The sequence below is a fragment of the Lissotriton vulgaris genome, chromosome 2_1, assembly GCF_964263255.1.
Source record: "Lissotriton vulgaris chromosome 2_1, aLisVul1.2, whole genome shotgun sequence".
Taxonomy (NCBI): Eukaryota; Metazoa; Chordata; class Amphibia; order Caudata; family Salamandridae; genus Lissotriton; species Lissotriton vulgaris.
The window spans coordinates 434,772,351-434,787,148 of NC_141687.1; the positions used below are offsets into that span (position 1 = coordinate 434,772,351).

At 44.9% G+C, this 14,798-nt stretch overlaps 1 protein-coding gene across 1 annotated transcript; it reads right to left on the bottom strand.

The window, feature by feature from the left end:
• Nucleotides 1-4,147: 4,147 nt before the first annotated feature.
• LOC147730553 (gamma-crystallin-3-like) lies at nt 4,148-14,166 on the bottom strand. Its single transcript, XM_086958592.1, has 3 exons — nt 14,132-14,166; nt 6,007-6,249; nt 4,148-4,482 (listed from the first exon to the last, which is right to left on the bottom strand). Exons 1-3 carry the CDS (start codon nt 14,138-14,140, stop codon nt 4,207-4,209), a joined length of 528 nt encoding a protein of 175 aa, XP_086814718.1. The 5' UTR covers nt 14,141-14,166; the 3' UTR covers nt 4,148-4,206.
• Nucleotides 14,167-14,798: the final 632 nt, after the last annotated feature.

Below are 14,798 nucleotides of genomic sequence, written 5' to 3' on the forward strand. Positions count from 1 at the left end.
AAGTTATAATTCCTAACTTCTGTGAATACCGAAATGAGTAAGTGCCTTCTGTGAATACCAAAATGAGTAAGTGCCTTCTGTGAATACCAAAATGGTAGTAAGTTTAGGATTTTGTCTTAAGTTAGTTCTTTGAATCGGGCCCGGACTCATTCATTTCAAATTCTTTCAAAGACTTTATTACACGGCATACAGATTTCATATATTCGGGCTTCCTGAAACAGCACAATGCCAGAGTACTACCCATGAGTAACGGCCTACTGGGTGGGGACATTTAGGACAATGAGGCAGATCAGTAAAATCCCTCCTGATGGCAGTGTTGGGTGAGATACATAAAAGCCCAATAAAGACAAGGAGGTATACTGCCCTAGAGTAAATTATGGCTAAAATATATGTCTCTACTTTTTATAGTGCATTGTGCAACTACTTAAGTCATCAGCTACTTATGATCATGCAGGACTGTATGCAGTGATAAAGTGCTGAGACTCAAGAGAAATAATGAAATAAATTGCCATGAGAACATGATATGATTTTGTTGTGTTGTATGATTTACAAACATTATATAACTGTTAAAAACGAAAATGAAAACACTGAGGACAATTCAGTTAAAACCTTTTATTTATTTAAGATTTCATTTTACATTGTTACCTGGTAGTCACTAGAGAGTCATAGAAAATTGGATGCACGAAAAGCTACTAATATGTGTCTTCTTTATCTTAGTCATATCTCAATCTGAACAACTCCATTTTAAGCAGTTTACTGAATTGGATATGGTTAGGAGAAACACACAGTCTAGAATTGGATCATGCTCAAGGCTGGATTAGTGCACTTCAGGAAACCTGCCACAATGTTTAAGTTGTTTCAAGTCCATTTGTTGGCTTGAGTCTGGACAGGGATTTGTTGGGGTAGATTGTTATATTTGCATAGAGTCAACATAATTTCTGATTTCATCCTGAGCTGATAGAGTAACTGCAAGTTAGATTTATTGTGCTCATTTTACTCAAGTTATAGTTTAGGGGTGGCTGATCCTGCTCCCTCTGAAATGTGTCAGCCTCAGCCTGGGATGACTCCTGGTGGCCGACCACGATGGGACCAGCAACAACACCCACCGACCATGCACACAACCTAGGATTCATCCTTGACCCCTCCCTCTCCATGTCCAAACAGGTCAACGCCCTCCACATGCTCCGCAGGATCTACAAGTGGATCCTGACCAAAGCAAGAACGGTGACACATGCCCTTGTCAGCATCAGACTTGACTACAGCAATGCACTCTACGTAGGAATCCCAGCCAAACACCTACGATGACTACAATGCATCCAAACAGCCTCCGCCCGACTGATCGTCAACGCCCCCTGACGCAGCCACATCACCCCCCACCTGAGAAACCTACACTGGTTCCCTGTCGACAAGAGGATCACCTTCAAGCTCCTCACCCACACACACAAAGCACTCCACAACACCGGACCAGCCTACCTGAACAGCAGACTCAGCTTCCACACCCCCACCCGCCAGCTCGGCTCCGCCAGCCCCACCCTCGCCACCATCCCCCGCATTCAACGCATGACCTCCGGCGGCAGATCCTTCTCCTACCTCGCTGCTAAGACCTGGAACAGACTCCCCATCCACATACGGCAGACCCAAGACCTACTCGCCTTCAGAAGACTCCATAAGACATGGCTCTTCGAACAGTAGCACCCCCACCCCCTCGCCTTGAGACCCTCATGGGTAATTAGCGCCCTTTACAAGTACTCTGATTGATTGATTGATTGCTTGATTGTCAATAGGTTTCCTAGGAAGTCCAGGGCCCAAAATATAACAATGATCCTTACACACTGTTACTACCATTAATAATGCCCAAATTGTCTCCACAGAATGATTTGGGGAAAAAAGGTAAGATCTGCATCAAATATGACCTCTGTTCCCAGTACATGAAAACGTTTCCATGACTGGAACAAACTATTTTAGTAAAGAGGTGGGCAAAGTCAAATTTTTAATAAAAAGTGAATCCAGCCATCCAGTGCTGATTTTAGGGAGGCTGGAAATTCTAATATCACAATGGAGGATAAAGTACTTTCTTGTTAATTTTTTCATTATTGGCCTATTTAAAGAGATGGGTCAGGCTCTAGCAAACGCAATTGTATTATATAACTTTGGTCAGAGTCTCCCAGTAGCAACCTCTGACAAATTGCTCTTGTCTTGGCACTGACACTTGGGTCTGGATTCCTCAAACTTTCACACAACACAATGCAGCAAGACACTTTGCTGTGATGTGCGGCATGAAAGAGAAAGAGCTGGAATGTGCTGTATTTACCATTATACAGCGCATTGCTGTCGTTTCCTAGAGCTGTATTGGCTTGTCCCAATGCAGGCACCCTTGAGTCAGGGTGCCTGCTTTGTAGACAATATTGTTTTTATGCAGGAAGGGGCCACTTCCTACACAAAAACAATCTGGAAATGCGCCAAAATCCATGGGTGGATGCATGAGAACACCCACACTCCACCCATTGAAGACATCCCTGTGACAGAGGAGCACAAGAAGCGATTTGCGCTGCCTTGTGTTACCCCATATTTATCAAGTTGTGAAGGGCCAAACAAGGTGGGTCTTGCATGGATTGATAAATCTCACTAAGGTTTTGCGATGCCCTGGTGCTCCCTTGCGTAGCACAAGGGTGATGCATCACCTTGATAAATTTGACCGTAACTGTGGCATTCGCACATATAGTTCTTCACTTCTACTTCATTCATCATCTGGGAGAGGCAGCTGGTAATCTCTTTATAAACAATAATTCTTATTGTTGGGAAGTAAGAAGGCAAATACCAGTGACTGCCTAGACATTTAAGATAGTGCAAGAAAGATGAATGGCAATGAATATAATTTACAGTGAGAAATGTAAATAGAAAGACATTTATCTGTAAGGACGTTAATTGTAAATGTAGGGTCTTAATGAGTGTTTAAACTAAAGAAATACAATCAATGGACTATCCGTGTTTTCCTAGTTTATAAAAGCTGTACAGTGGATGATTTCCTCACTTGAAGGGAAAGGTATGGAAGCTGTTTGGGCCTGTTTTATGAGTCAGAATCAAAATGAATTGTGAAAATCCAATTGAGTGGACAATTCACCAAATGGATAAATCATATGGTGCTACCCCCCCTCTGCCCCCCCCCCGGGAGAGAGGTAAAAGTGATGAAGAAAAAAAGGAATCAATCAACTGGCAAGTTCACAGTTTGTTAATAAACATGTTTTGGGAAACCTTTATTTATACTTTTATGCCAAGATGTCGTGTGTGTAAAGATTTTGTTCTAGGAAGAAAGTTTTGAACAACAGAATGAACTATAAGTTACATTGAGATAATAGAAAATGGAGTTGAACGCTTCTAGATGTGGGGTTCTGTATTGTATCTTACACTATTGGCTACATGTATCAATAGTGGAAAGCGATTACCTAATTGCGATTTTCTGCTAATCGCAATTATGTAATTGCTATTTCTAGTGTATGAAACTGCATGAGTTTCATTAAGCGATTCCAAGTGGGTCACAAATCGACCTACCTCATGAATATTAATGAGGTATGTCACAATTTACAACCCACTAGAAATCGCTAAAATCACATGGATGGTGGCCTGCGGGGGTCAGCGGACAACCATGTCCTATATTGCTTTTACATAAAGCAACCATTTTTTTAAATTCATACCGTTTTCCTTGGGACCACTATTTGCTCTGAAAAAATGTTTTTGCTACCATTCCCAAAGGGAAAAGGATTCCTTGGGGACCCTTTCCAATTTGTAAATGGGTCACCACTCACTTGAAGTAGGTGGTAAAATGTGAATGTTTTGCGACAGCATTTTGGTTACAAAACATTCTTTCATACTGTTGCTATTCAGTATTAGGAAGGGATGCCCTAAACACACCCACCCTAAGACCGAATTGGTATGTTTTCGCAATTCCAAATTGCGATTTGGTAACGTTACCGAATCTTAAATTGAAATTCATACATACCAAAATGCATTTTACCGGTCACAATTAGCCCGATTCTGCGACCAGTAAAATACATGATACATGTGGCCCTGTATCAATACACCCAACATGGCAATTTCAGTTTACAAATGCACATCAGCTTGGTGTTAATAATAACACAATGCAAGGGAATATTATTGTGACATAATTTATTGCATACGTTTATAGACTGGCTTCACATTCAAGATAACTCAATAATGATCCCTTACTCTTCTGAAAGAACCAACTCTGGGGCTTGAGGCTCCCCAGTCACTGTATCTCCTGTACTCGCCGGGTCTCAGGTAGTACTGACGTCCTCTGTAGTTGGGTTCTTCATAGAAGACCCAGTGTCCATCCTGCACATTACAGGAGTGGATGTCATGGTAATTGAATTGTTCATAAACATGTGGACAGTCTTCAGAGAACTCCATCATCTGACCTCCAAAGTTCTCTCGTTCATAAACCCTTAGCATGTAGGATCCACGGTGCTGGATAAGAAACAAGAAGAGAAAAAAATTTATGAATAACATTTGCCAGAGCATTCATAAGTTAAAGAATAGAACTTAGATTAACATTCTCATGAAATGCTAATACATTCTCAGTACGATGAGAAAATTCGAATCACAATCAGGTTATACTTTGCTTTGTAAAAATAGAATGTGTGTCTTAATCAGAAAAATAAGCAAAATATAAATCATTTATGTGCTAAAAAAACTTTTGTGAAGAGGTATATCACACAATATCAGCATTATGATGTTTTAGTAGACTAATATATAATTAAAAGCTTACAGTAAAAGAAATAGAAAGTATTCAGAAAATTTAAGACTGGTGGCTCGTATTGTCCATTGGCCTTTGTTCATACCTCTGGACTAACATTTTGCTCATACTATGGTTTTAAAAAAAAGGATGATATAAGATATAAAAACTAGATATCCTGAATCTCATACAGAATTCACATAGCCCTCTTGGTCAGAACACAGAACTTATGTAAGAAGAAAACACATGTGCATACAGTATAGGAAAACTGATTCCTAAATTCTTCTTTGAAATTCTTCCCCACCTTCAACCTTGCAGGGACCTTATTGGCAAGACATTCCAGTTCTAGGAACAAAAAGCTGCCTTACAAGTTGGCATTACAGCCCTCTTGGTCAGAACACCGAACTTATGTAAGAAGGAAACACATGTGCATACAGTATAGGAAAAGGGATTCTTGAATTCTTCTTCGACAGTTGTGCCCCACCTCCAACCTTGCAGGGACCTTATTGGCAAGACATTCCAGATCTAGGGACAAAAACCTACCCTACAAGTTTGCATTACATCACATTTGATCACTGCCTGTTTTTCATGTGCAGCTCCCTACAATTTGAAAGATGGAGTGCAGCAAATTGGCATCAATAGAACTTTGTTGCATTGCCTTATTCTTTCCCCAGTGACATTAGTTTAGACTGCATCTCTTGTTAACTTATAGACTATGCACCCACTTTACCATGCAAGATTTACCTACAGATCCAGGTATCTGATGTAGCTTTAAAGTATAACTAAAGTATTACTACATAAACCACTTACTAGAGGGGTCAAGCAGTATGAATGGATGGAGTCATTGTAGCCCATCTAATCCCAAAGCAAGAGAAGTTCTGGCTAAAGACAGCTACACAGGGTCTAGTTACACAAGGTAATAGTGGTCTGCATTCACCCTCTAATGGTCAAACTACTCCAAAACCATACATATATTAAAACACAAAAACACACACAAAAGGGAGTGCCACAAGAATCCAACATTTGTATTGTAGAGTTTTTTCTCTTTGTTTCTTCTCTTCTCCTTTCATGAAGTACACATAGTCCAATGGTGCCAATATAAAAATAACATGGGAGCTGTGGTAGGAAGTCTCAAAACAAGTCTCTTTATTATTCTTCATCTTTAAAGAAACAGACCGGGCTTTGCCATGCAAAATTTACCATGCAGATCAGAATGTCTGACATAGGTTTCAAGTATAACTACATCAACTACTTACTTGAGGGGCCAATCGGCATGACCGGATGGAATCATTGTAACCCATCCACTGCTGAAAGTCAGGGTACTCGCCCCTCCTCAGGTAGTACTGATGCCCTCTAAAATTGGGGTTTTCATACAGTATCCAGTTGCCACTCTCCACCCGGATGGAGTTGCAGCGACTGAAGAAAGAACTGAGATCAGGACACTCAGAGCTGCACTCGTGGGAGCGGCCTTGGAAATTCCTATCCTCGTAGAAAATAATCTATTGTGGACAAAAATAAAACAATTGATTAATATAGACTAAAGACGACATGGTGAATTAGGATTGAAAGTATCAGTGTTACATTTAAAATGTGTTAGTTATCTCACTTCAACCCAGTACTGAGAATTTCTTAAACGAGTAAAAGTTCCCTTAAAAGTAATTTTCAACTATTTATCATTAGCAGTATGGTTTAGTGAACTGCTCTTTCATGGGGCACACACTTTGGTGCCACACAGCCCTGGCAATGGTGAGCCACATTTTTGCATCCAATATCACCAACAGTTCTTTAATTGCAGGGAAAAGCATCCTGAATTAAATTTTTGTGTTACGGTAATGTAAGCATGAGTTCTAGACAGAGCCTGCTCTTAAGGACTGGAAAGTATGCTAAAATTACCTGGAAAGGGCATCAACCATAAAAAGCAGAATTTCAGTCAGTCATCTTAAACAATCACACCACATTTAGGGCTTTATTCCGAGTTTTGTGATCTTAGACTGGGACTGCAGCAGCCCCAGAAAGATCTCTAAGCCTGTGGTGTACCGGCCCGTTGGATTTCAAGTTGAATCCAGGGAGAGTGGGTAATGTCGCACCAGTCTCATGGCGGCTGTCTGGCAGGCTCGTAGGAGAGCTTAACAAGCAGACCACCACCGTAAGGTAGCCTGCTGCATGTAGTACATGAGTCTCTGTTCTAGTCTTTATAGAATGCTATTACATGACCTGTATTCCACCAGACTGCTCTTATGTGTATATTCTATGTTTGCTTTTGAGTTAGGGTTTGTTTCTTCTGCAGTTGTTTGTTGCCTTCATGGAAGGGAGCCCGCTCTATTCTCTTTCTACTTACTTAGATTAAAGGTTTCCTCAACTCACCTGCATTCCATGCTGCTTCATTTATCACTGTGCACTACATGCACTGTGCGGCATGCACTATGTCATGCATGTCACACAATGCACACACAAAAGTGTGATTGTAGGGGGCAGAACATGTGTCCCCCCTGCACTCCACCCCCATGGGCAGATTTGCCCTGGGGCCCTGTTGGGGGCCGTCTCCGTGACTTTTCGCAAGCTTTTTCATGGTGGGATCATAGCCATGAAAAGGTGTGCGGAAGGGAAACTCCTAATATGGATAGGGGTGCCGGGATACGCAAGGCCTCCATTCCTCCCCACTTTGCACACTGCTGGCCCAGCAGGATCCAGGATCCTGGCAGTGCTGGCTGTGTTGTGGCAGGCTGGTTGCAATCCAATGACCACACTGAGAATACAGGTTGGTCATGCTGCAACTGCGAGTAAGGCAGTCCCAGGTTCCCGTACTCATAATAAGCCCATTAGACTGTGGTTGAAGATAAAGGATTCAATATAGGTGCTGCTGATGGTAATATCAGAGATACTAGATCCACCATACTGGAATGTCAAGGCAGACCATTATTCACATTGGCTTTTGTCCAAATAAAAGCTTCCGAGCATGTATGTGAGACCCAAGGTAGGATAGATTTTAACGTCTGATTACATAGAGATTGTGTTTCATGAATGGTAATCCTTTAGAGGCCTGAGAGAATATGTGCCAGGGCCCAAAGTGTTGCCCAGAAACCCTTGGGCAGCACATTCAGGGTGCTAAATATCAAGGGTTCATAGTCTATATTCCACCTTAAACCAGTTTAATCTATCCGATTACACGCTTGCATCTTTAGCTGCTCACTCTTACAAGCTCTTTTTCATCACTGTTTTCTCCCTCTGTCGTATTTTTTCTGTATTTCTCTTTATCCTCCTTTCACTCTTTTGTGTTTTTCTTTCTTATTCTGGATCAAAGCATGTTAAGGGTAAAAATAAGAGCGTGTCCCAAAAATTAGTGATGGTGGGCCCCCACCTGAATCCACAGATGCAAATGAAGCATTGTGGACTAGTCACCATTGTTTTCATTAACTTTTCAGTAAATGAGTAATGTTCAGTCTGATTATGTCCCAACTTTTACTCCTGTATACTTCAATTACGCAGGAACTTGTAGCTTGTATCAGTGCGACTGTCCCCCTGGGAGTCCCGTGGCCCAAACAAGCTTCGCAAAGACAAGTTATTTATCCGGAGATTGTGCCGCAATGATGCCGTGGCCCTGGGGCCTGATGTTGCTCTCTCCAGACTGTACTTCAGTGGCTCTAGTATAAGGGAGCAGGGGCTGCGCCCCCAGTCCTTTTACGGCTTCCTAAAATAAAAGCATATTTAAATATACAACATTTAAATGAAGGTCCGAAAAGAAGGAAAAGTAGGAATTGTTTGGCCTTTTTACAAGGCCTTCTGCGTCTGAGTGAGCTTGTGCCTGATTGAGCGCTGCTAGGGTTTACCCACCGCAGCCTTTGACTTTTCTCACAGCCTTGAGACGTCACCTTCCCCTAGAGCCCCAATGAAAAACAACCTGGACATGTGATGCAGGAGTGCCTATTCTTAGCAGGCTACACGACAAGGGGGGCCAAGTTCAGCTCGCACTCTTTCAGGATAGGGGCGGCCTCAAGGAAGAAAGGTCTTCCAGCCGAGGCGATGAAGAGAGTAGGGCGATGGGACTCCAACTGCTACAAAAGAGATGTGAGACCAGTGAGTGTAATACGCCCTGTTAGCAGATCTATGGTAGGGAACGTGTAGACAAGGAAAGAATAAGTACGTAGTGCTCATGTGGTAGTTTAAGGTACAATGTGTTTTACAAATTACAGTTGCCACACTTTGGTGGTTGCCTTACTTGGCAGTGCTTTTGAAGTTTTCAAATAAACTATAATCTTCCAACCTATTGTGTCCCATTGCAGGAACAAAGGTGCGGGTGAGGGGGCACTCTTATGTCACAAGACTGGTGAGATGGATGAGTGCAAACACTTGGAAGCATGGCTTCACCAACACTAATATATCCTGGTTTGGCTTCCCCGGAATGCATTGGGCAGCAATTTTGGTGATGCTGCGTAGGACTTAGAGGGAGAGTAGGCGGCCGCCATACATCCTAGTGGTGCACCTAGGGGGGAACGACCTGGCAACATTAGACAAGAAGCGTTTATTGGATGCAATGAGGAAAGACTTGAGCATCATGAGCAGGGAGTTGGGACAATGAAGCGTATTTTGGTCAGAATTATCTCCAAGACAAATATGGCATGGGGCGACATCGCAGGAGGCGCTAGAAGTTTCCCGCAGGCGCGTAGACGCAGCTAAGCGCAAATTCGGCGAGCAGCGAGGGGTAGGTTTCATCAGGCACGCTTGCTGCACGCTAAATTTATTGGTTGCCGGGAATCTGATGGGGTACATCTGTCCAAAGTAGGCAGGGCAATATTCCTATTAGTTCTAGGGGAGGCGTTAGAAATAGCCGGATGCAAATAGAGAATATAGGGCTAGGTAGTGGGGGCTCTGGGCGCAGCGGGGGCCACGCCCAGGGCTGTGGAAGAGGTACAAGGCAATCCCCATACAGGACAGGCGCAGAAACAGGACCTGAAGCCCCAGTGCGAAACGCACCGTGCTGAGTCATACATAATCCAGGGGGCCCTTCTCGGGGACTTGGTTTCGACGGCGCCCCGTTAGTCCTTAGGGCGGTTGTAAGCCTGAGCAACCGGGGGCTTGCCAGTAACGCCCCGCCTGGATGGAGAAGGTGTGAGTTAACTCTCCCTTGTCCGGAGTGTGGGGTGGGTGGACGATAGGTCCACCGGTGGGAGGATTTCCTCCCAGGTACCACACCGGGCTATGGCCGCTGGTGTCCGCATCTTTGGCTCAACTTCAGGCGCCCAGCAACAAGGGGTTGCGGGGTGTAGGGGGTCGCCTGTCAGTTAACCCATTCTGTTATTTGTACTACAAATAAACCTGCAACTTCTTCATCCCAACATGCTTGCCTGTGTGTCATTTGGTTTGGGGGAGGTTGTGGGCAGAGGCGTACCGATGGAACTACTATGCAGGATGCCCGCGGTCCCTGCAGGGGACCCCATAGGAGGGCAGTCCCCGTAGTAGTGCCGTGGGGAGCCGTCCGCCCTTCCCCGGTGGGTGGAGATGGTGGGGGGGGGCGTCAACAACTAGGGAAAGGGCGTCCCCCCTGGGACAGGTTAAAATGGCCGCCCCCCCTCCTTGTGCCCTCTTTTGCTGCTGCCCCCCTCACTAGTCGGTCGCTCCTAGGCTGCTCCTCTCCAGCCACTAGCCTTAGGCCTCCCAGCCCCCTCCCATCCCCCCGACGGACGCGAGGCCCGCGCTCTTCAGCTCCCCTCCCTGCCGCTCACCCGCTGAAAGGGGGGAAGTGGGGAGGGGGGTTATCAATAATGTATTTATGTTTTCTATTGCAGCAGGAGGAGTTACAAGGCGATCCCCATACAGGACAGATGCAGGAACAGGACCTGAAGCCCCAGTGCCAAACGCACCGTGCTGAGTCATACATAATCCAGGGGGCCCTTCTCGGGGACTTGGTTTCGACGGCGCCCCGTTAGTCCTTAGGGAGGTTGTAAGCCTGAGCAACCGGGGGCTTGCCAGTAACGCCCCGCCTGGATGGAGAAGGTGTGAGTTAACTCTCCCTTGTCCGGAGGGTGGGGTGGGTGGACGATAGGTCCACCGGTGGGAGGATTTCCTCCCAGGTACCACACCGGGCTATGGCCGCTGGTGTCCGCATCTTTGGCTCAACTTCAGGCGCCCTGCAACAAGGGATTGCGGGGTGTAGGGGGTCGCCTGTCAGTTAACCCATTCTGATATTTGTACTACAAATAAACCTGCAACTTCTTCATCCCAACATGCTTGCCTGTGTGTCATTTGGTTTGGGGGAGGTTGTGGGCAGAGGCGTACCGATGGAACTACTATGCAGGATGCCCGCGGTCCCTGCAGGGGACCCCATAGGAGGGCAGACCCCGTAGTAGTGCCGTGGGGAGCCGTCCGCCCTTCCCCGGTGGGTGGAGATGGTGGGGGGGGCGTCAACAACTAGGGAAAGGGGCGTCCCCCCTGGGACAGGTTAAAATGGCCGCCCCCCCCTCCTTGCGCCCTCTATTGCTGCTACTCCCCTCACTAGTCGGTCGCTCCTAGGCTGCTCCTCGCCAGCCACTAGCCTTAGGCCTCCCAGCCCCCTCCCATCCCCCCGACGGACGCGAGGCCCGCGCTCTTCAGCTCCCCTCCCTGCCGCTCACCCGCTGAAAGGGGGGAAGTGGGGAGGGGGGTTATCAATAATGTATTTATGTTTTCTATTGCTGCAGGAGGAGTTACAAGGCGATCCCCATACAGGACAGGCGCAGGAACAGGACCTGAAGCCCCAGTGCGAAACGCACCGTGCTGAGTCATACATAATCCAGGGGGCCCTTCTCGGGGACTTGGTTTCGACGGCGCCCCGTTAGTCCTTAGGGCGGTTGTAAGCCTGAGCAACCGGGGGCTTGCCAGTAACGCCCCGCCTGGATGGAGAAGGTGTGAGTTAACTCTCCCTTGTCTGGAGGGTGGGGTGGGTGGACGATAGGTCCACCGGTGGGAGGATTTCCTCCCAGGTACCACACCGGGCTATGGCCGCTGGTGTCCGCATCTTTGGCTCAACTTCAGGCGCCTTGCAACAAGGGGTTGTGGGGTGTAGGGGGTCGCCTGTCAGTTAACCCATTCTGTTATTTGTACAACAAATAAACCTGCAACTTCTTCATCCCAACATGCTTGCCTGTGTGTCATTTGGTTTGGGGGAGGTTGTGGGCAGAGGCGTACCGATGGAACTACTAAGCAGTAGTTACCCCACCTTTTACTATCAGCCCATAGGTTGAGGAATGTCCAGCAAGCTTCACTGACGACACCCACCCTGTGATGGGAAAAGGATGGACTTAGGAATCATGCGGATGACGTCACAGACAAACATATTAGTCAGTCTGTGGTTTCAAGTCACCTTTTATGTAGTGTATGTAAAGTCAGAAAAGGAGCCCATTCGTAATCAGTATGAGCACGCACAGGAATCCTCGATCTCATCATGCTGTGATGACGTGACATTTTCCAGCAACATGACCAGATCAGCAGCTGCCTCAAAATTCACAGCACAAGTAACTTGGGAGAAGAAAGTAAAAATCTGTTCACCCTCCTGTCTCTGATTTCCTTTTCCAACTGCTTTCCCTCCTCTGCAGCACCAATAAGGGCAGGCCTCAACTCTTTACTGTCATGGCTGCATTCGCTTGTTCTATCTCCCTTGCACATTATATATGCGTATTGTTGGGGCGGGGGGCCATCTAGATGGAATCTGCAGGGATAATAAAACAAGCACTAGCAAAGCCACTACTGTAGCTGGTTACTCAATCAGTGATGTTTGGCGTATTTTTGTAAATGGGTGAGTTATTGAATGTCGGGGTTGACTGAGTGGATATGTAAATGTGATGACTGGTTAAATTAATTGGGCGAATGATAGTGGGAAGCTAGACGCAGATGAGGGAATGTGAGTAGGTAGGTGATTGATGTAAGGTAGAAGGAAATGAATGATTTGTTGAATGTGTTTAGGTTAGTAAATTATCTTAAGCAAGTAACTGAGTAGATGACTGTGGACATGATAGGTAGACAAATGCTCATAAAAAACATGAATTGACTGAAATGCAACATGCTGCCCTTCAACAATATATTTTAATAATTGAAAGTACAACAGTGAGTGTGTGAGCCAATGTGAATTAGATAAATGAGTGGTAGGGTAGGTGAGAATGCATGGAGTATGAGTGAGCTGGTGAGTGGAAGAATGGGTGAGTGTGTGGATAGGAGTGTATGGTTTAGTGGGGGAATGAGAGTGTATGGGGGGAGGGCTGAATGAGAGTTAATAACAATTGTGCTAAGAATGAACTGGTTACCCTGGTGAAGGTTTGAAGGAAATCTTGTCAGTCACAGGCCTCTTTGCTCTTACCGGGTCGGAAGGCAAAATGCACTGATACATCCACAAAACTGTCTCACAAGACTTATGATCTGTATTTGACCCCATGCTTAGAACTCTAGCTCCCCACTCAGACTTTAAAAAAAATAACACTATTGAGTTGGGATATGAATTAATATCGGTCTTTACCCTCCTGTCTCAACAATTTTTCCAATCACCAGTCGCCACTAGCACAGCAGTCCCTTCCACCCTACGCAGAATAAGTAAAGCAGTATTGCAGTGTGCTGCCTTTTTATTGTCTGTCTCCATTTAAAACAACCAGACCAACTGATGGAGATTACATTTTTGGAAAATAAAATCCGAATTTCACAAAATGAAAATGCCTCGTCGAAACATCAACTAACTGGACAAATTTTGCAACTTTATGATTTTGCAGAGTTCTCACATTTCTATAAGCCAAATTTCCCTAAAAGAAAATTTGTGCTTGTAATTCTATTGATTGTATCGGAGACTTCGTCATTGTGTGTTAAATTGCAGGTGTTTTTTCTGTAAAACCTATTTTTGTAGTATTTTACCATCTTCTGTGTCTTTAAAACACTTACACAGCCACGTGAGGTTGGTGTTTTCTATAAAAAAAAATCTGCTTTGGGAGACTGAAATGAAACTGAAGATTCAAAAAACGAGACCGATTGCATTTTAGAAACGTTCAGATCTGAAGAGTAAAGTACCGCTCGGGTGATTAAAGGTAGAGGCAGTTCACCACTTCTATATAATGTGCTGCTGAAGTTTGGATCTACTCGCCTTGATGGTGGTGCGTCATTACTAAAACCATTCTGTACTGTGAACTAAAATAATGTAACGCCAAAGAGGGATAGGACTCTAAGCTTACATATGTATACAGTTGAACCACACTTACAAACATTGCCCCTAATCCATGGTTTGTTAAACTGGAATACCGAGATAAAGTTTTAAAAAGTTGCAACTATATTTTTCACATCTATTTAATGAATGGGATTTGCGAGGGTGTATACCCTGGGCAATGAATCCAAATTGTTATAAATTTACATCCATGGCCTTCCTTTACTTACCTTGCCCATGTTGGCTGCTGGATGGTTGTGAGACCTCGGTGCTGTGGGTGGGCACACAGCAGCCCTTATATACATCTTCACCTGCTACTATCTGCATGAGAACAGTTCAATGCAGCTTTTTCTGTCCAGTGAGACAAAACACGCATTGTACCACTTTCACTGCCAGCACATTGGAGATAATGGCTTGTTCGTGTTTGCTGAGCAGGTTTTTGCGTGGGGACGCTAAAAACAGACACCATTGTTCTTATAATTTGTTAAAAGCAGTATATTGTGCTTCAGAAAACGTTCAACAAAGAAAATCTTTCTGGATATGTATCTATACCTTTTTCTGCTCTGGATTGACAGTACAGATGCCCCCAGACAATTTTGTGAACATCGCTAGAAAGGTGCTTTCTGTTGGGACAGAAGTTTTGCTTCCACAAAAAAGTGCTTGCCCACCGTACAGGTGTGACCATTTTGTTATTTATTCAGCTGTCTGAGCTTAAACTTTCAGGGACAAATATAAAAAATTGTACTGCGGTAAAAGTGTCTTAGATAACAAGATCCTTTATGGTGTTTGTATTTCTCTGGGACCAACACAGATGGGAAGACAGCCCGCGGATTGTATTGCATTACTAGCACTGCTCCCTTCCGATATTCACTTTAGACTTCAGAGGGCAGACTTGTG